Raw genomic sequence first — 23039 nt, forward strand, 5'->3', positions numbered from 1 at the left:
GTGCGTGATCTCCTCCACGGGATCTGCAGATCGTCGTCTGCGGTCTGGTCTCTGCTAATGCCGGCTGCTCTGCTCTGTCCCTTTCTCCTTTGTAGTGTCAGTGGGATGCGTGATGGAAAAAGGGAGATTATATAACAATGAAAACAGGTCGTAAATCTGATCACAATGATTATATTTTCACGTTGAATGTACATAGAGCAAACAGGGGGAAAGAGAGGGGGGGGGGGAGTCAACAATGAAGCCACGCGTGCTATTTGAGGTTAGCCACGCTTAGCTCAGTTGTCTGCCTTCTGGACGAAGACAGACCAGGCTTCCTCTGGTGCACACCGGACGGATATTGGAGCTGGTCTCCAAGTGTCGTCAACCCCACCAGTCTCGAGGTGGTGGTCGGTGGCAAGAAGCGCAGGGCCACGTAAACACACCCAGTGTTTACGCGCTAACGTTGTGGGACACCTGTCAGTTTGTGGGCCAACACAAATATCGGCCAAATCGTGGGTCGTAAGGCCACGAAAGCCGACCATCAGAAGTAGTCTGAACACATTTGTTACTAGATCTCGTCTCGTTTCACACTTGAAATATCATGCTATGATAAAACCACACTCGTGTGAGTTGTGACATTTGTTTAAAATCATATTGTAAACAATCTATCCTAGTAACACATATGAAATGAAAAAACCGTTCAAATGAAACGTTTGTCCAAAATCATGTGCAAGAAAAGCGCACAGATAATAGCGTTTCTCAACCTGGGTCCAAATGGTCCACAAACCAAAATTGTACTTTTGGGGAGGCATAACTAGCTCTAGGGGAGGCAGTCTGAATAAAATTATAAAAAAAAATATATTTAAATAATATCGAAAGAAGAGCTTAAATATTTTATTTGTCATCAAACTGAATATACGTTTGTATTTCGGAAAATATACTAGCTTGTGCAACCGATGGGGCTGCTTCAATGGTTGGCAAATATCGAGGATTTATCGCATTTCTGAAAAAAGAATTAAGATTAATGCATTTAGTGTGAATGCAATTAATATGATATCGAATTGCAAGAATGTTTGATCGATCTGCAAGGTAATATTGAATGCCCAAGTAAGATATAAAACTAAATAAAGATAATTTTTGGATCAGCACTGAAATAGCAAGTATATTTCCATAACTTTTGAAGAAGGCAAGTTCCAGTGGCGTAACGTGAATTCCAGGCGCCCCCCCCGCAAAAAAATTTACGTCGCCCCCCCACCCCCTTATACAGATATTATTTTCTTTTTAGTAAAATAACTTTTCAAAATACATACCTTTTTACGTAGAAAAATCTGTTCTTCTGGACTTCGCATTGGCAAACACTTATTTCGTGAAATTCATTTTATTTTTTCTCATGTCCAATACTAATCAGCGCTAATCCTTTGAGTCGATGTTGTGACATAGTTGACCTTAAGTAATTTTTAATAAGTTTCAATTTAGAGAACGAGCGCTCAGCAGTGGCTACAGTTACCGGAAGCGTGAGGAACAAAATGATTGCGGGGGCGATATCAGGAAATGACGAATTTATAGTGTAAATATCACAAATGAAGAGCTTCGTCAAATTTTTGACACTCTTAAGAGAGCTGGACACCAGCGCCTAGTCCATACAAACATATTACACTTCTCCCTCCCTTTCTTTTTTGATTAGTTATTTTTATAGGAGCTAGGAGCCGCCAAACATCTATAAAATCGCCTCTTTTTTACACCCACGAAAATAGTCCAGTGTGCTTATTTAAGTTGATTTAAAAAAAAAATACGAGCACATAGAAAATATCTTTCTCATACCGATACGTTCGACTCGTAACTACAATATGTACGTACATACATACAGACGAAGGTGGTCCGATAAGTACTTAGCCTCATCACCCGATGGCACCACTATCGCAAGAGAAATTTGGCAACAGTTGTACTAACAACAAGCGCGGATCCAGCAATTTTTCTAGGGGGAACGATTTCAAATTCCAAAAAAAAAAAAAAACACAGTTAATATTCATAGTAATCATTCTATTTATTCACGATGCAATTAACAATAAAAAATACAATGATTATAAAATTAATATAAAAAAAAACAATGTGTCGCGACAAAAATATTTTAAATCAATATATAATTTTCAAACGGTTATGAAATTTATTGAAATTTAACTTAAAATAAAAATAGAAGTATGCTAGCAATAATAAGTTTGGGGTGAATATTTGGGAGAGCATTCACTTTACAGTTATGAGTATATATAATTTTTTTGAACGTGAATATGGTCTAAATTTAAGTTCAACAACTCCATTTTATAAAATAAAAGTGCATTTAAAAAAGCAATTTAAAAAAATTTTTGTTCATTAAAAAAGTTTCTGTACATTTCTAAATGACGGATACAGATTGTATTAGAAAGTTTGCTTTGATAATTAAAAAAAATATTTGCTACTTAAAAAGTGGGTGAAATGTAGGGTTTCTGAAAACCCGGGTTTTCAAAAACCGACGGGTCCGTGTCCGGGTCCAAAATCAAAATCAAAAATTTCCAGATTTTAAATTATTTATTATGTAAAAGGCGATAAAAACATATAACAAAGACATATAAAAAAAACATATAATTAACTTATATGTACTGTGAGGGACAGTACATATAAGTTAATTATAAATTTTAGAGTTAAGTATAATAATTAAGATGTATTTTTAAATTAGCTTGATAGCTAAAATATATATAAATACGATAAATAAAAATAATTAAATAAAAAATAAAGGCTATAAAAACATGTAATAAAGAAATACAAATACAATTTGGTATACAAACATATGTATGATAAAAAAAAAAATACAAATATATAATAAAGAAATACAAATAAAAATATGAATGTATATCATAATATAAATATGTATAGACAAAATTACAATTTACAAATTACAATACAATTCAAATATTTTCTTTTGTGACATGCTTCACTAAAAATATTCAAAAAAATAAAAATAATTTAATCGATCATATTCTAAATATAATAGTATAGTGTAGCAAATGTCGTGATTCAATAATTGAATGTATCATTGTCCTAATATTTCATTGTTGGGTTCAAGGTAAGTGTATTTTTAATTTCAAAACACGTGAAACTTAATAGGATACCCAATATTAATTAATTTTAAGATTTCACCACAACATAAAATATCTCAAAATGATTAATTAAAAGAAAAATGATATACATACATTTATTTAATTACTGCACTCTCTAAGATGAATCCAAGGGCGGTCCAGGTTGTAGTTTTTTAGCGGGAAGTCAAGTAGATAAGTTCAATAGTCGCGAATCAATTAAAAAACAGGCCCGATGAATGTGAAATGAAATGAAACAAATAACGGACGAATGTTTTAAGCGAAAGTTGAACTAAGACTGAATGTACTTTACCTATCATATCCCGTAAAAAAAGAACTTGTGGTTTTTCCCATGTTTAGGAAAGGTAGCGTAAAAGTCCACTATCGCTAAAAAAGGTAAAAAAGGTAAAACTTTTTTTCTTCCGGTACATAGATATGAAACTGCATAAATTGTTATTTTGACATGGGTTTTATCATCAATTGTATTGTTTTTAAGATCATCTATTATATTATAACTATTACGTTTTATGTTTATTTTTATCACTGTATATTGATGTATTATGTTTAACGTTTCATAACGATTTCATAATTAAAATTATCAATATGCTTTCGATTTTTAAATTTAAAATATTTTTTTATTTACCTTATTGCTACATTATTATTTAACCCCAGGATTTTTCAATCAATGAACTTTGTTTCACATTGTGACCTATTGAAATTAACTTAAAAATATGTACGCCGTATATGAGTGAAATTTTAAATTTAGTTAAATTTCAGTACGTATCGTTTTTGGTTGCGTTCCATCTTTCAAGTCGTAAAATCAAGTTCTCGAACAAATAAGGTCATATATGTATATGAATCATGTACACGCAGAATCAATAAATAACACATACATATTTGGATGTTTTCAATGTATAAACTGAAAATCATTTTGAATTTTTACGTTAATACTCGAAATTTTAAATACCCGGACCCGACGGGTTTTGAAGGCCGGGTCCGGGTCCGAGTTTTAAGTCATTACCCGGCCGGGTCGAGTCCAGAAACCCTAGTGAAATGTGCATTAAAATGACAAATTAACTGTATCGGAAACGTCGCGAATACCAAAATACGAACCAACGTTCGGTTAGGTTTTATTTATTTATGGTTTGGATTTATTTATTTAAGATTACATTTTACTAGTGAGATTATAATTTCACTAGTGAGAAATAAAAGTAAACACTTTTGCCAGTTGACAATTGTCAACAGCGGAAGACTGCAACATTGCCACTTTTTATATCTATTCCAATGCTAAAATCTATTTTTTCGAATGATCGTTTCATATTTTTAATGGTAACTGTATAATGCCAAAATATTTTATTCGATGCACAATAAGAGATTGTTTAATGCACCGAAAATAATGCCCAAAAAACATTTTTTTTAAGATTTCCCTCTTCTTACTCTTATTTAGCTTATTCAAAATTCAAAATTCAAAATTCTTGGCTGGACTTCAGCGTGCAAGTCGAAATGTCTTAAAAGCAAAGACCTTTTAGAGAATGAATTTGGACAAATGTGACATTTGTGAAGATCTTCTTTACAATGAATACTCATATGTTTCCAAAGAGCATGCTTTTGAGAGAATGATTTTAAACAAATATCGTATTTATGCGGGGTATCTACGGCGTGAGACTTCAAATGCCTTGACAGTAAATAATGAAAACTGAATGATTTTGAGCAAAGGTCACATTTGAATTGACCCCCGCCACTATGAATATTCATATGTATACTAAGTTGTCGTTTTCTAATAAATAACTTTGAGCAAATGTCACATTTGTGTGGCCTTATCCCACTATGAGATACCATATGTGAACTGAGGTACGGTTTTCTAGCAAATGATTTCTCGCAAATATCGCATTTGAACGGTTTTTCTCCATAGTGACATCTCATGTGCGTAATGAGGTAATATTTTCTAGCGAATGATTTTGAACAAATGTCACATTTGAACGGTTTGTCTCCATAGTGACATTTAATATGTTGCGTAAGGTCAGATTTTCTAGGAAATGCTTTTAAACAAATATCACATTTGTGTGACTTTAACCCAGTATGCAAACTCATGTGTTTGATGAGTTTACATTTGCTAGAAAATGTTTTTGAACAGATATAACATTCGTTTGGATTCTCCCCAGTATGGATATTCATGTGTACAAGAAGTTTACATTTGTAACGAAAAGATGTTAAACAAATATTACATTCGTACGCCTTTACACCGTTGTGTATATTTGTGTGTACACCCAGGTAATGTTTTGTAGAAAATGATTTTGAGCAAATGTTACATTTATACGGCTTTCTTTTATCAGATGATGTCTTTGTCATAAGATTGAGTTTTCCAGTAAATGATTTGCCTCTGGAATTGATTTTATGGTTTGATTTAGATCCTGTAGAACTTGTCTTATCTGAAGTTTTTGATGATGGAAATATTTCATCTTGAATGTCAGTAGTACTTGTTGTTTCCGCATCAGTTATTTTTCCTTTGTGTATCTACAAAGTAATCCAAACGTTATACAATTTAATAGTGTGATCATATTTCATGTTATATTTTTGATTAAATTAATGTTTTGCCCAAGCCCTTTTACCAGTGGCAGCTCGTGAGAATTCCTAGTGGGGGGGTTGCAGAGATGAATCAGACTAGTAGCTCGTTGATCATACTGTTGATCAAATGCAAACAAAAATAGCATGTATATGTACTAAACTAGTAGGTCTGAAGCCCCGCAGACCATAATATGAACGACAAAAATGTCATGCATATATACTATACTGGGAGGCTGCAGCCCGCAGCCCATATAGACGAGCCGCCACTGTCTTATACACAGTCGAACATATTTGTTTTAAAATGGGTTCCATTTACTTACCTCGGCATAGTTCGATGAACTAGAAATGCTTGGTGGTAAATTAACACCAGACTCATCTTCCCATATTAAATCATCCAATACAACTTCCTCTGGCTTGACTTTCAAACAGTCGTGTGATTTCAAACTCGGTGTTTTGACGCTCTGAAGACAATCGTTCCGAAATGTGTTGAGTAAATTCAGACTATTGACACATGAGCGACATACCATATCTGGCAGTTGATCGTCTTTCCTAACCTACAAAGGAGAAAAGAATTGATGATCACGAAGATGCATGAATTAGCAATGAGTTAAGAGTAACTGACCTGCAGTCGACAGCATGTCCAAATGAGTTGCACCAGTCGTAGTGAATGAGGTCCGTCACGAATGGAGACGAAGGCCTCTGGTGGAGCAGAGCATAGGCAAAGTCTGCACTCCATTGCTTCTTCGGCAGGAGAAGCGCAAACTTCTGGAGTGGAGAGTGAAGAGTGGACGGTGGATATAGACGATTTAGATGTTTGTAGTTGAGGGTTTTTGATACGCTCTCCTCTAACGGTGACGATTTAGACCGAGTCTGACGTTTCCTTGACGTTTGGCCAGCCAAAGGCTAAATGCACCACTCGCAATGAAAAAAAAAAGATTTAAAGTCTGGTCATACCTATCCAACACGACCCGTATCCTGCAGGTGTCCTGCATTATTTGGTACATTATATGGACGTATTCATACTCCATTCGCGCATGCGCATTTTTGCATTCATGCGCGTCCATATACATAGAATATACTAAAGAATACTATCCGCACTTGCATGACACCTGCAGGATACGGTTCGTGCTGGATAGGTATGAACAAACCTTTACTAAGCACTTACTTTTTTTTAGTTCTTTTGGAATTTCGAAAGACTACCCACAGTAACAAAACGACAATTAATTGGCAACAATTATTTAGCTTCACATTGTTGGGACACATATTATGCAATCTTTAGCACTGCACGGCTTCAGCACTGCATTTATATTCATATCTACCTACACGTCGTGGTCACGTCACGTTTACAGCACTTTGGCCGAGTGCAAGGCAAAATCGGCTTACTTATACATTACAAGCCATGACGATACGGCGCAATATTGCTTACGTCGTATTGTCGAGTACTTACAATATGAATGCATACACGTGCATTCGTAGCTACGCGTCAGAATCATAGATGTAGAATAACCTAGATATGGGATTACATACAAATTTCTTTGGAGATCTTGTCGCCACTAACTGAGAGTTTAACTAGCGAAGAAGTTGGGGAAAAAACAGGTTTTTTCCCTCCGACGCAGCGGTCGGCGTTTTTTTCACTTCCCCGCTAGTTAAACCCCCCGCACACTCAGTTAGTGACGAAAAGATCTCCGCATATCTATCGACAAGATCTCCGCAATCGACCTTTCCTACTTAGAAGCTAACTACCTACTGAGAAAAAAGTGTGCATGCACCATATATGTTGCATGCGCCAAAAGGGAGACCAGTATAAAGCGTGAGAGAGGATCTATGTATTATACGGTAATTGGACTATTCGTCACATTGGGGTGGTCACAAAGACAATTTTTGCCATGAAAATCGCGAATACACAATATTTGGCACTCAAATTCTCGTTACTATGATAGTTATCGTTAGTATGATGGACTTTTCGGCTGCCAGATGTTCCGTTATAGAGATTTTAGTGACTTTGTGACGAGTAATTTGTGACTAGTAATCACCGAACCGTATTATACATCTATGGTCAGAATACAATTAATTCCAATTAATTAATTAAACAATTAATAAAATTAATTGATTGTTAATTATTACAATTAATTGATTAATTGATACAATTAATTGATTGATTTGTAGGCGGGGTAGCGATATGTTGACCGTGTCCCAGCCTAACGAAACACTGTTGTGCTTGTTTTATAAACTTGTATTGTTTGCCTATGGTTGTACAAAGGTATTATATTTGTGGGCAAAAGTATGTCGTTCAGCGGTCTCTGGATATGGTAGAGTGTCGCTGGCTCGGCATTCAGCTATGTTCAGAAGGTCTCTGGATGCGGCAGTGTGTTGCTGGCTCGTCGTTCGGCTATGTTCGGAAGGTCTCTGGATACGGCAGTGTGTTGCTGGCTCGTTCGGCTGGTTGATCTTCCAAGTCCGCGTAGTGTAGTGGTGGCAGGTCAGGAGCTGTATGTCGACTGGTCGGCTGCTGTGTGTCGACGCTTGCTGCTGTGGGTCGACTGGTCTGGTGCTTGTGTCGACGCTTGCTGCTGTGGGTGTTGTTTAGGTTGTACCTCCTTTTATAGTGTTTCTGGAATCACCTGACCCATGGTGGTGGTTTGTTGATGCGTAAGCGAGGAATGTTCTTTTGTCGAGGGGTAGAATTTTCTGGAATGATTGGCGCCGTTCCGCTCGATGTAGTTTAATGGTGGCGGCGTGTTTCGACCGTTTTGGTTCCGCTCGACTGGTAGGGGCGTTCCGCTTGAGTTTAATATAATGGCTGCAGGTGTGCGTCGTCTGGGTTTCGTTCCGCTCGAGTGTGAGGGGTGGAACATTCTCGAAGGATTTGGCAATTGATTCCAAGAAGTGCACGGGTTGTTTACGTGTGTGAGTTCTGCAAGGAATGTGGTTTGTTGTTGTGGAATATTCTCGAATGTTTCGATGACGATGACGATGACGAGATTCCTACAGATTAATTATTACAATTAATTGATTGATTAATTAATACAATTAATTGATTGATTAATTAATACAATTAATTGATTGATTAATTAATTGATTGATTAATTAATACAATTAATTGATTGATTAATTATTTGATTGCTTAATTAATACAATTAATTGATTGATTAATTAATACAAGTAATTGATTGATTAATTAATACAAGTAATTGATTGATTAATTAATTAATACAATTAATTGATTGATTAATTAATACAATTAATTGATTGATTAATTAATACAATTAATTGATTGATTAATTAATACAATTAATTGATTGATTAATTAATACAATTAATTCCAATTAAATAATAATTGATTAAAATTAATTCCTCTAGCGCCAAAACTATGTCGAAAGATTGAACAGCTGTCAACTGTCACTATCGATAATTGGTCCAAAAACAGCAAAGCGGCAGACTCATGACACGTAATTCGCGTGTATATTTCCACGATGGCCAAAAAAACGGATACGATACGTTGACCGATGTTGCTGTAAAGTATGAACAGGAAATGTCGGGTACTGCTGTAAGCCTGCCGTGGCGTAAACGTGACGGTTGGTATGAATATACCCATACAAAATGTACCAAAGAATACTTTTCGTACGGCCGGATACCTGCTGAAGTCGGTACGTGCTGACTAGGTATGAACAGACCTTAAATCGTCGCGGATTGTTTTTTCATCTCGGATTTGCAATTCCACCAAATCCAATAAAGTTGAAGAATAATCATTAGACTCTACCTTTATAAATATATTCGTACTGTAATAATCATCAGAGTGATTTCATTGCGAGTGGTGCATTTAGCCTTTGGCTGGCCAAACGTCAAGGAAACGTCAGACTCGGTCTAAATCGTCGCCGTTAGAGGAGAGCGTATCAAAAACCCTCAACTACAAACATCTAAATCGTCTATATCCACCGTCCACTCTTCACTCTCCACTCCAGAAGTTTGCGCTTCTCCTGCCGAAGAAGCAATGGAGTGCAGACTTTGCCTCTGCTCTGCTCCACCAGAGGCCTTCGTCTCCATTCGTGACGGACCTCATTCACTACGACTGGTGCAACTCATTTGGACATGCTGTCGACTGCAGGTCAATTACTCTTAACTCATTGCTAATTCATGCATCTTCGTGATCATCAATTCCTGTCTCTTTTGTAGGTTAGGAAAGACGATCAACTGCCAGATATGGTATGTCGCTCATGTGTCAATAGTCTGAATTTACTCAACACATTTCGGAACGATTGTCTTCAGAGCGTCAAAACACCGAGTTTGAAATCACACGACTGTTTGAAAGTCAAGCCAGAGGAAGTTGTATTGGATGATTTAATATGGGAAGATGAGTCTGGTGTTAATTTACCACCAAGCATTTCTAGTTCATCGAACTATGCCGAGGTAAGTAAATGGAACCCATTTTAAAACAAACATGTTCTACTGTGTATAAGACAGTGGTGGCTCGTCTATATGGGCTGCGGGCTGCAGCCTCCCAATATAGTAAATATGCATGATATTTTTGTCGTTCATATTATGGTCTGCGGGGCATCAGACCTACTAGTTTAGTACATATACATGCTATTTTTGTTTGTATTTGACCACCAGTATGATCAACGAGCTACTACAGTCCAATTCATCTCTGCAGCCCTCCCACTAGGAATTCTCACGAGCTGCCACTGACATTAATTTAATCAAAAATATAAAATGACATATAATCGCACTATTAAATTGTATAACGTTTGGATTACTTTGTAGATACACAAAGGAAAAATAACTTTGAACGTTAATGATACGGAAACAACAGGTACTACTGACATTCAAGATGAAAAATTTCCATCATCCAAAACTTCAGATAAGACATATTCTACAGGATCTAAATCAAACCATAAAATCAATTTCAAAGACAAATCATTTACTGGAAAACTCAATCTTATGACAGAGACATCGTATGATAAAAGAAAGCCGTATAAATGTAACATTTGTTCAAAATCATTTTCAACGAAACATTACCTGGGTGTACACACAAATATACACAACGGTGTAAAGCCGTACGAATGCGATATTTGTTTAACATCATTTGGTTACAAATGTAACCTTGTTGTACACATGAATATCCATACTGGGGAGAATCCAAACAAATGTTATATCTGTTCAAAAACATTTTCTAGCCAAAGTAAACTCATCGAACACCTGAGTTTGCATACTGGGTTAAAGTCACACAAGTGTGATATTTGTATAAAAGCATTTCCTAGAAAATCTGACCTTACGCAACATATGAAATGTCACTATGGAGACAAACCGTTCAAATGTGACATTTGTTCAAAGTCATTCGCTAGAAAATCTTACCTTATTACGCACATGAGATGTCACTATGGAGAAAAACCGTTCAAATGCGATATTTGTGAGATATCATTTGCTAGAAAACCGTACCTCAGTTCACATATGAGATCTCACAGTGGGATAAGGCCACACAAATGTGACATTTGCTCAAAGTCATTTATTAGAAAACGACATCTTAGTGTACATATGAATATTCATAGTGGCGGGGGTCAACACAAATGTGACCTTTGCTCAAAATCATTCAGTTTTCATTATTCACTGTCAAGGCATTTGAAGTCTCACGCCGTAGATACCCCGCATAAATGCGATATTTGTTTAAAATCATTCTCTCAAAAGCACGCTCTTTGGAAACATATGAGTATTCATTGTAAAGAAGATCCTCACAAATGTCACATTTGTCCAAATTCATTCTCTAAAAAATATTTACTTTCAAGACATTTGAAGTCTCACACTGGAGTCAAACCACATAAATGTGATATTTGTTTAAAATTATTCTCTCAAAAACACTCCCTTTTGAGACATCTGAGTATTCACTCTGAAATAAAATGTCACATTTGTCTAAAATCATTTACTAAAAAGACTTTACTTTCAAGACATTTGAAGTCTCACACCGTAGTCAACCCACACAGTTGCCACATTTGTCCAAAATCATTCGCTAAAAGGTCTTTACTTTTAAAACATTTCGAGTTGCACGCTGGAGTCCAGCCAAGAATTTTGAATTTTGAATTTTGAATGAAATGTTAGTAATAAAATTTGAGTTCGATTGAACTGTAAATTGATAAAAAATACTTTGTATCTTAAAAAAAATATTTGTGCATTAAATATTTGCATTATTTTCGGTGCATTAAATAATCTCGTATTGTGCATCGAATAAAATATTTTGGCATTGTAAAGTGATCATTAAAAATATGAAACAATCATTCGAAAAAATAGATTTTAGCATTGGAATAGATACAAAAAGTAGCAATGTTGCAGCCGCTGTTGACAATATTGTCAACTGACAAAAGTGTTTACTTTTGTTTCTCACTAGTGAAATTATAATCTCACTAGTAACATGTAATCTGAAATAAATAACACCAAACCATAAATAAATAAAACCTAAACAAACGTTGGTTCGTATTTTGGTATTCGCGACGTTTCCGATACAGTTCATTTGCCATTTTAATGCACATTTCATCGACTTTTTAAGTAGCATATATTTTTTTCAATGATCATTTTACATTTGTGTGGCCTTACTGGGGTAAGGCCACACAAATGTAACATGTGTTTAAAATCATTCACTTCAAAATATCACCTAAATGTACACATGAATGTACATACTGGGTTAAGGCCACACAAATGTGAGATTTGTTCAAAATCATTCTTTTCAAAATCTGACCTTCATAAACACATGGGTATTCATAGTGGGGTAAGGCCACACAAACGTAACATTTGTTTAAAACCATTCACTTTAAAATCTAACCTCAATTTACACATAAATATGCATACTGGAGTAAGGCCATACAAATGTGAGATTTGTTTAAAATCATTCACTTCAAAATATCACCTCAGCAGACACAAGAGTGTGCATACTGTGGTAAACCCACACAAATGTAACATTTGTTTAAAATCATTCCCTTTAAAATCTGACCTCCGTAAACACATGGGTATTCATAGTGGGGTAAAACTACACAAATGTTACATTTGTTTAAAATCATTCACTTCAAAATATCACCTCAGTAGGCACATGAGTGTGCATACTGGGGTAAGGCCACACAACTGTAACATTTGTTTAAAATCATTCACTTCAAAATATCACCTCAATGTACAAATGAATGTACATACTGGGTTAAGGCCACACAAATGTGAGATTTGTTCAAAATCTAACCTCTATAAACACAAGCGTATTCATAGTGGGGTTACCACACATTACAGTGTTACATTAGTTCAAAATCATTCACTTTCAAAACCTCATCTTACTAGACACATGAGTATGCATAGTGGGGTAAAACCACACAAATGTGAAATTTGTTTAAAATCATTCTCTTTAAAATCTCAGGTCCGTGTTCATATGAGTATTCATAGTGGAGTAAGGCCACAAAAATGTGGCATTTGTTTCAAATCTTTCTCATAAAAATGTCAAATTTTATGTATTAATGGACTCTTTGTATAAATGTATGTACAAGTCTAAATAATCCATAGTTGCCTCAGTGGATTAATTAATTAATTTCGTGTTCTTCAGCTTCCGAAATACAGTGGTTAATGTTATGAAAATGTTGCATTGTTTTTAATTAATTGTCCAGGAAGGCGCATTAGGGTCCTTCTGTTAAGCCTTCCCGGTATATATCTATGTAAAAAATAAAAATAAAATATATATATATGTACATTTATTTATATGATTGAATGTGTTTTTTTAATATATTATTGTAAGTATATTCTTGTCTATGCATGTTTAAAATCATTCTTTTTGAAATCTCATCTCGGTGAAAACTATTCATAATGAAGTAAATTTGTGTAGTCAAGTAATTATTTATATTTGATCAAAATTGTAATAAATCGAGCAGAATGTTTACTAGTTTACGGTTCAAGTTACTAAATGTGCAGTGGTGTAGTGCTCAATTTTAATATGCCGAATCCAGTAGCGGCTCGTAGGAATTCATAGTGGGGGGGGGGCTGCAGAGTTTAATCAGGCTGTAATAGGTCGTTAACCAAATGAAAAAATATAGATCGGATTAATTTACATAATTCATTAAGTTAGAAACTTCAAATTCTCACAGAAATCGAAGTATATACATATAGCGATTCTCAATATTTCGTGTTTAAAAGTATGGAGCGTAGTTGTATTCAATTTAAATGTATGGAATTTTGTTTAAATGCATATATAAAAAGTCAAACATATAAGGCTATTCGCCATCAAACGTCAACGTCTTCAAAATTTTTGAGTCATTACATGTATTTATTACGATTATTTTTCAACATCGAAGTATGAGAAGCGATTTAAAAATTCCATCGATGACCAAACCGCGTAAAATGGCTAAATAAGTAATGTTTCAAACCGTTCATAATGTTTCAATCGACTGAATCATTAGAGAAGTTAAACATAGTAAAGCCTTGTACAAATAATAATAAAAAAAAATGGCAAAGTTTCAAAACAATCGGAAAAATTTACTTTATAATATCAAGCCAATAAGCGCAGTGAAACATGTACAGGTCTTATTGTACTGCAAAACGGATACGTATATTTCATTGAATATGTACAACAGATCACAAAATACCTGTTTTCGGTCCGAGGTCGTCGCAGCGGCAAAACAGACACTAGACGGGGAGGAACATAAAACATTTAAAGATGGATTGGCGATAGGACCTAGCAATGACGACAACGAAAGACCTATATTACATATGTGGAGCAGGTACTCGTTGTTGATTTTTTTTCTAGAAATGGATGTCTAAATTTTATGCAAATTTTTGCAATGGTTAGGTTGGCATCAGGATACCGACCGACCCCCACTCCCCGGACGTAGAATTCCGGGCGCGCGAGAAGAGACCAAGCACTCTCTTAGTAGATTTCCTACGCACACGGTCGAGATCAGTTTCACCCTGTCCCAGTCGCTCTTGTCATTAGACCGCCAGTGGACCCGGTCGAGTTAAGTTTCTCTCTGTCCCAGCTGCATCCCGAGAGTCGAACTGAGCGGTCCACTTGCAGTTGAGCCCAATAGTAGCTTTAATGTTCCTGGAACTCCCGCCCTCATTATACGCAGCTGTTAACCGAATAGCCAGAAACCATCTGTACAGACTCCAGGGATGTTCAACTCGAGAGCACCCCCGAAGTCGGTTTTGTGAGATAGCTAGTGGTAAGCTTGGGCGGGACTGGTTTCCTCACGGTGCCTTCCTTCGTCGTCGATGGTCTGGTCTCTGCTGATGTCGGCTCGGCTCGATGTCTATCTCGCTCTCTCTCGTGCAGTGTGCGTAAGTGAGTGTGATACAGGACAAAGGCGGGAAATTGCATAATAATGAAAACAGGTTGTAATTCTGTTTGTATGGTGACTGTATTTTATATATATATATATATATATACAGAGATCAAGCAGGGGGGAGTAAACAAAGTAACCACGCGTGCCCTTTGAGGTTAGCCACGCGTAGCTCAGTTGTCTGCCTTCTGGACGAAGACAGACCAAGCTTCCTCTGGTGCACACCGGACGGATACTGGAGCTGGTCTCCAAGTATCGTCACAACCCTCACCGGCCTCTAGCTGGTGATTTCGGTGGCGAGGTGGGCCCCGTAAACACCGGGGTGTTTACGCGCCAAACCGCTATTGACAACTGTCAGTTTGTGTGCCAACCGCTGTCTCAGGGTGGCCAGCACAAAAATATATCGGCCAAATCGTGGGTCGTAAGGCCACGAAAGCCGATCATCAGACATAGTCTGAACACCATCTACACAGAGAAAATACCTCCCACGGCCCAGCGTCGACAAGAGTGCCTCTTGTGACCTGGTCTCCAGCTTTTCTACCGACAGCTAGCTAGTACAGATGGGATTATAGAGCCGGTTAGAATTAACAATTAATTAGAAACTGTAACGTGACGTTCTCCCCGCCGTCCCCATCAGGGCAACACTAGCCCTTTATTTCGGGTTGCAACACTGACTGGAAACACTCCTGCCGCGAAAAAGGACACGAGGCCGAAGACTCGGCCATTCGCATCCCGCCAGTCACGGGGTACAGACGTCCCCAGCTATCTATCCCGAGCACGTTCCCATTGCGAACGGGGCTCAGAGATCAGCCATCTTGGAGAACCGTGGGACAGTTCTTAAAGTTGACGGACAAATTAAAGTTGAATGCGAATAAAACCAAAATGATGTGGTTGAACAATAAAAATGTATTTAATGAAGTTAGAATTGATGATAAAATTATTGAAATAGTTGATAATATGCCTGATATAGTTGATAATATGCGATATTTTCCACCTAAGTGAGCGTAGATTATCGGATATTATTTTAACATATTTATCATTATTTTCTTAATTTGAATGTGATGTATGTGTGGAAACTTAATGTACTCTCTTCCATTTGGGCCTCGCTGTGATTTTATTTTTTATTTTTATCTTATTTTACTTTCTCCTTATGTATACTTTAAGGTACTATTTTTTTTTCATTGTGAAACTAAAAATCGGATTAGAGGATTTTATTTATTTGATTTTTACACCTTTGTTATTTTTTTTCTTATGTTTTATTTTACTTTTGTTTTCTGTTTTTTTTATTTTTTCATTTTATCATGTTTTTCTGCATTTCCTTTTTCTTTTTTATTTTTTGTTTTTCTTTATCAAATGTAGGCCATTGTGGCGCATTAGGTTCTTCCTGTAATGCCACAATGGTCCAAAACTAACTATAAATAAATTAATTCATAATATAAAATATCTGGGAATCTACATAGACTCGGAACTGAATTTTAAGGTGCACACTGAATACATCTGTACGGACGACAGGGGTTCTCATACGAGAGCCACCTGATGTCGTGTTGTGTGTATAGCTCGGTGGTAGATCGTCGGCAAGGCTGGCTTCCTCACGGTGTCTTCCTTCATCGTCTGTGGTTCTGGTCTCTGCTGATGTCAGCTCTGCGTCTTTGTCTCCCTCTCTCTCGTACAGTGTGCGTAAGTGAGTGTGATACGGGACAGTGGCGGGAGATTATAAACCAATGAAACAGGTCGTAAATCTGTTCATAATGCTTATATTTGCACGTTAAGTATACATAGAGCAAACATGGGGGAAGGGGGGGGGGGAGTCCGTATTAAAACTAGCGCGCACGCTAGGGTTGAGGTTATGTCAACTATACACGTATCTGGTCTCAACTTCGACGAAGAGAGACCAGGGTTTCCTCACTTCTCACCGGACGTATACTGAAGGTATACTCCCAGTATCGTCTGCCGATCAGGCCGAGCTGAACGGGACTCGGTGTCGAGGACGCGGGCCACGTAAACACCAATGTTTACGCGGCGACCGTTGCTGAAAAAGTGGTGTGCGCTGACCAGGGTGGCCAGAACCAAAAAACATCGGCCAGATCGTGGGTCGTAAGGCCACGAAAGCCGATCATCAGACAATTGGTCTGAACAACATCATTAAAAAAATGGCTAGACAAGTTGGTGTATTATTTTATTTTATTTTATTTTATTTTAAAAAATCAATACCACAGAGACTTGACAGGTTGCCCCAAAGCGTCAATGTGATTTTAATACAAATAATAAAAATCATAAAAATTACAAAAAAAACATCATAAAAAAAAATAATAAAAATCATAAATAAAAAAAAAAAACAAGAAAATAATAAAAATCATAAATAAAAAAAAACATCATAAAAAAATAATAAAAATCAAGTAAAAAATATGTACACAAAATAAAAACAAAGAAATAAGATTGAAAAATTTATATCGTGCTATTTAGGATGTGTTCCACCAACTCAACATAACTGGCATCGAATAGGTCCAAGTATTGTGCCAGTAAGTTAAGGAGTCGAACAGCTCTCGAGAGGGGGGAGTTCATGAGCACGTTTGATTTAGCCCTAATTGGTAAAAATATATCATGTTTTCTTAAAACTCTACGATTTTCCGGGGCCCAGAATTTTAGTTTCTCCAGGATAGTGGGATTGTGAATCTCTCCTCTAAGTAATTTTACGAAATGTTTCCCAAGAAATAAATCTCTTCTCTTTGCCAGGGAGTTGAAACCCAAAGATCCCAAGACAAAGGCACTAGGGAACAGATATGGATAAAATCCAAATGTTTTCAGATATAAAAATCTAAGGAATTTCCTTTGGACTCGTTCCAACATTAGAGAGTAACGAAGTTGATAGGGAGACCATATAATGGAGCCAAACTCGAGCACACTGCGAACTAATGTACAATATAAGAGACGAATGGCAGTGAGCCCTAGTTCAGACGAATTACGGATTACGAATCCAAGGATTTTTGTTGCCCTATCACAGATATTCTCAATGTGAATGTTGAAACTCCAACTATTTTCGAAGATTATGTAGGCTAAGAAATATTTTAAACAGAAAAAGTAAAATTTTAGTGTATAATACAATTGTATTGCCACATGTGGTTTATTGTGCCACTGTACTTAACATGTTTAATGGCCAAGATTTAGGAAAAATACGAAAATTACAAAATAAAGCTATGAGAGGTATTTTGGATGTGGGCAGTTTTAGAAGTATTAGAAGTAATTGAAATGGATGAGTATTAGAACTAGTTTAAATCTTAGTACATTGTCTTTTGTTTATTTTAGATCATAGGTTATTACCTAAGTACTTCAATGATTATACAATAAGGAATAGAGATATACATAGTTTTTATACTAGAAATAAGGACAAATTAGTTGTAAGTAGAGTAAGAAAAAAGAAGACAGCTGGGGGTGTTTTTCACAGGGGTATGATCAATGCCCTCCCTGAGTGTATCAGGTCTTCTAAGACCGTGGACGCATTCTTGCGAGGTGCGAGGAGACACCTCTGTGAGGGACAGTACATATAATTTAAACATAAAATTTTAGAGTTAAGTTATTAAGAATGTATTTTTTTTAAATTAGCTAAATAGCTAAAATTATATGAATACATAAATTTGAGCCATAGAGCTTTGAGATCTCTTTGAGATTTTGACTAATCTGGAATCAGAGTCGATCACAGATCATATACATATTTATGGCTTTCAAAAAAATGTGTGTGTATTTATGTGAGTTTCGGCGATTATTAAAACACCATTAAATGTATTTGAAACTGAAACACTGAATGTTGTATCATGTGAAAATGTGACATTCGGCGAATAGAAATTAAAAAAAAAATACGTCTCTCGGGGAACTGATTTTCCAACAGCGCGTCACTAGTAAAATATCATTTGGTGAATTGATTTCGGTGCTTAACAATCGAATAATTTAAATGTGTACCCATGTTTCTAGTTTCTTGTCTACACACGCGGTCTACAATTAGAAGCGCTGCTCTGATCTGGTGTTTGCACGTCTCATTGTCTCGGGAATAATCCACAGCCCTAGCGACAACTTCCCGTTGGACTAGTCTTCTTCCTAGTTTTGATGGAGTGTCGGCTTTGTCTCTGCTCTGCTCCAGCAGCCTCCTTCGTCTCCATCCATGACGATCCTCATCCACCGCGTTTGGCGCAGCGCATTTGGACCTGCTGTCAGCTGCGGGTTGGTTACGATACACTTGAACCATTGCTATTGTCAATTCGGTAATCCTCGTAATCGTCAATTCCTTTCTCATTTGCAGGTTAGGAAAGGAGACCATCTGTCAGATATGATATGCCTTTCGTGTGTCAACAATTTGGAATTGCTTGACAGCTTTCGAAACGCCTGTTTTCGAAGTGACAAAACGTCGAGAGAAAAGTGTGACGAGTCTTTGGCTATCAAGCCAGAGGAAGTTTGGCTGGAAGATTTAACATGGGAAGATGAAACGGGGTCTCATTTTCCGCCAAACATTTCTAGTTCTCCAGACGATGGCGAGGTAAGTTAATGGAATTCGAGTGCTTTAGAACGATTCCAAACAATACATTCCTTAAATCGAAAATATAAATTCACCTATACACTATAATTATGTATTATGTTTGGATTATTTTATAGATACACGGAGGAATAACTACTTCAGACGATATCAGCTCAGAAATGATACATATCACTAATACTCCTGCAGACGAATTACCATTACAAAAAACTTTAGATGAGATATGCTCTACACGTTCTGAATTAGATCATAAAATTAATTATCAAGATGTATCATTGTATTATAAGCCTAAGATACATATCACACGCCAAACTGAAGAAACTCCGTTCAAATGTAATGTATGTTTAAAATCATTCACTTCAAAATCTCGTCTTACTAGACACATGAGTATGCATAGTGGGGTAAAACCACACAAATGTGACATTTGTTTAAAATCATTCACTTCAAAATATCAGATCCGTGTACATATGAGTATTCATACTGGGGTAAGGCCACACAAATGTGACATTTGTTTTAAATCTTTCTCTCATAAATATGTCCTCTCGAAACACATGAGTATTCATACTGGTGTAAAACCACACAAATGTAATATTTGTTTAAAATCGTTCACTTTAAAATACCACCTCAATGGACACCTAAATATGCATACTGGGGTTAGACCATACAAATGTGAGATTTGTTCAAAATCATTCACTACAAAATCTGACTTCCATAAACACATAGGTATTCATAGTGGGGTAAAACCACACAAATGCGACATTTGTTTCAAATCGTTCACTTTAAAATCTCTGATCCGTTCGCATATGAGTATTCATACTGGGGTAAAACCACACAAATGTGACATTTGTTTTAAATCATTCATTTCAAAATCTCACCTCAGAAGACACATGAGTATGCATACTGGGGTAAGGTCACACAAATGTGACATTTGTTTAAAATCATTCAATTCAAATTATCACCTCTGTAGACACATGACTGTGCATACTGGCCCAAACATCTGTGACATTTGTTCGAAATCATTCACTTCAAAATCTCAGATCCGTGCACATATGAGTATTCATAGTGAAGTAAATCTACACAAATGCGACATTTGTTTAAAATCATTCACTTTAAAATCTCAGGTCCATATACATATGAGTATTCATAATGGGGTAAGGCCACAAAAATGTGGCATTTGTTTTAAATCTTTCTCTCATAAAAATGTGCTCTTGAAACATATAAGAATTCATACTGGTGTAAAACCATACAAATGTAATATTTGTTTAAAATCATTCAAATTAAAATCTGCACTCAATAGACACATGATTATTCATAGTGGGAAAAAGCCACACAAATGTGACATTTGTTTAAAATCATATACTCAAAAATCTTCACTTTCCAGGCATTTGACATCCCACACTTGAGAAATTCCATTATAATTAATTTAATGTTATTAGTTTTTTTTGTGTGATAATGTAAATATGTATTTATGTATGAACTTATATACATTTATTTATGTATTTGCATGTGGTTTTTAATACATTATTGTACGTACATATAATCTTGTCTATGTATGTTTAAAATCTCATCTCGGAGAAAATTCTTCATAGTGAGGTAAATTCCTGTTAAATCTGTTGAACTATGAGAAGCGATTAAGTTTCGAACGGTGACGAAACCCACAAAATGACAAAGTTTCAAAACGATCGGAAGAATTTAGGATATAATGTCAGACCAATAAGGGAAGTGAAACATATAAAAGCCTTGTAAAAGAATGCAAAAGGGATGTGTGTATTTCGAATCCCGGGAATTGGATTTAAAAAAATCTTGAAAATATATAACATTTTCACGACTGCACGAAGGGAAATGATAAATCAAATACACAAAGAATCGTAAAATATTCTCAAAGGTTTGTTGTTTAGCAGTACTGTACAGAGCATTTCCTGAACGTGAAAGTTTTATGAGCATAATGGTTCTGTGCGTTTGGCCGAAATTGTTTCTTGTATTATTTAGACTATTTTTGGAAAATCTGAATACCGAAGGACTTGGACCTTACCGATAAATAAATCCGAGAATTGAAAATTAAAATCGAAGAAAGAAGAAGCCTAAAACTGATTTTTTTATCACAAATTTTAAATAATTGTAATTTTATACCGAACAAAACATTTTTTAAATGTAATATAAGAAAATGTATATCCTACGGTGAAACTATTATGAAGCGAATATATCCTTCTTGTATTGACGGTTCCACAATGGAAGAAACTCTTAGATTCGGATGAAGATGAAACAATTGTGTGTTTGACGATGAATGAAGAATTAAATAAGGAGTTATCAAAGAAAAATATACAAAATAACGTAAATAAAAATAACCTCGACTTGAAAAAAGAAATTAAAATATACATGCTGAATTGTTGACAGGGGAAAAAAGGATACTTTAAAAAAAAAATTCGTCCCTTTTAACAATAAAATCAACTTCGACCGAAACTGAAAGAGTTTTTTCCATTGCTGAAAATTTTTGTACCAAATCTAGGCTTTCGGATTCTCATTTAAATATTTTAGTAGTCTTACGAAGCTACTGTAAATAAGTTTACTTTTATAATTACATTTTTTCCAGATAATAGATATATTATGTATTGTTTACTCTTTTTTATATTTTGTAAATAAATAAATATTTTTTTATTAATAAAAAATATATTAAATTGAAAAAAAAATGTTTTTTTTACCTGTGTCCTGGGATCCCGGGCTCCATCCCGTATCCCGGGAATTGAAAAAGTACGGGAAATCAGAAACCCTAGTAGGCACATCTCGGCTCGAAAATGAAGTGCCGGCAGGTCGTTCCGGCCCCACTACACGTCTATATGAATATGTGAGATCGAATCATGGCCTACACAAAGGGTGGCCATTTTTTGGAAATCACAGATCGGGACATTCACTATTTCGAATGATCAAAAAAAAAGAAGTTAAATAATTAAGGAAGAAATTAACAGAAATCTGGAGCAACCACTTTTTTGAGTAGCTCCAATCCGACACCTAAGTATTATACTTGCTCCAACTCGGCTCCGTGCTCCGAATAGTTTTAATTTGAATCATATTATTTATCAATTTTATTTTTATATAGATGTATGTATGTATATGTGATTAAAAAAATATAAAAGCTATTATTATTAAATATATATCATGAAAATAGATACAAATAATATAACTATACTATGATACATGGTGTGTACAAGGTTGTCCAAACTTCAATAGTAGCAAGAATGGAGAAAATAATCAAGAATATAATTTGATCACGATGGAAAAAGTGTACAAATCCATTTATACAAAATAACAATAATTGAAAAAAGTATATAAAACAAAATATTAAATTGGAAAAATACAAATAATATAGCTAAACAACGGTAAACGGACTACTAGTCATATGTATGTAAACCAGTCACAGGACAACTGGTCGCTCTAGATCGGTTACACGTGATCACGTCACACTAAAACTGGTCATACCCTAAAATCGGCCACGAGAAAACTGATAGGGTGTGACCAGTTTTAGTGTGACGGGTGATCACGTGTGACCGATCTAGAGAGACCGGTTGTCCTGTGACC

General features: G+C 35.7%; 4 protein-coding genes and 1 long non-coding RNA gene across 5 annotated transcripts in view; 2 read left to right on the forward strand and 3 right to left on the reverse strand.

The window, feature by feature from the left end:
* Positions 1-23039, reverse strand: part of LOC143913567 (uncharacterized) — a 781442-nt gene that overhangs the window by 567507 nt on the left and 190896 nt on the right. The gene's annotated exons all lie outside the window — the stretch shown is intronic.
* Positions 1-23039, reverse strand: part of LOC143913589 (uncharacterized) — a 459558-nt gene that overhangs the window by 365281 nt on the left and 71238 nt on the right. The window lies entirely within an intron of this gene.
* LOC143913578 (uncharacterized) lies at positions 4532-6731 on the reverse strand. The gene is made up of 2 exons (XM_077433458.1): positions 6274-6731; positions 4532-6205 (listed from the first exon to the last, which is right to left on the reverse strand). Exons 1-2 carry the CDS (start codon positions 6385-6387, stop codon positions 5948-5950), a joined length of 372 nt encoding a protein of 123 aa, XP_077289584.1. The 5' UTR covers positions 6388-6731; the 3' UTR covers positions 4532-5947.
* LOC143913503 (uncharacterized) lies at positions 9456-13329 on the forward strand. Its single transcript, XM_077433346.1, has 3 exons — positions 9456-9756; positions 9825-10058; positions 10413-13329. The coding sequence occupies exons 1-3, from the start codon at positions 9643-9645 to the stop codon at positions 11727-11729; spliced, it is 1665 nt and encodes a 554-aa protein (XP_077289472.1). The 5' UTR covers positions 9456-9642; the 3' UTR covers positions 11730-13329.
* Positions 16293-21821, forward strand: LOC143913513 (uncharacterized). Its single transcript, XM_077433359.1, has 4 exons — positions 16293-17112; positions 17988-19156; positions 19236-19469; positions 19586-21821. The coding sequence occupies exons 2-4, from the start codon at positions 19043-19045 to the stop codon at positions 20867-20869; spliced, it is 1632 nt and encodes a 543-aa protein (XP_077289485.1). The 5' UTR covers positions 16293-17112; positions 17988-19042; the 3' UTR covers positions 20870-21821.

The sequence above is a fragment of the Arctopsyche grandis genome, chromosome 6 (assembly GCF_051622035.1).
Source record: "Arctopsyche grandis isolate Sample6627 chromosome 6, ASM5162203v2, whole genome shotgun sequence".
NCBI classification, from domain to species: Eukaryota; Metazoa; Arthropoda; class Insecta; order Trichoptera; family Hydropsychidae; genus Arctopsyche; species Arctopsyche grandis.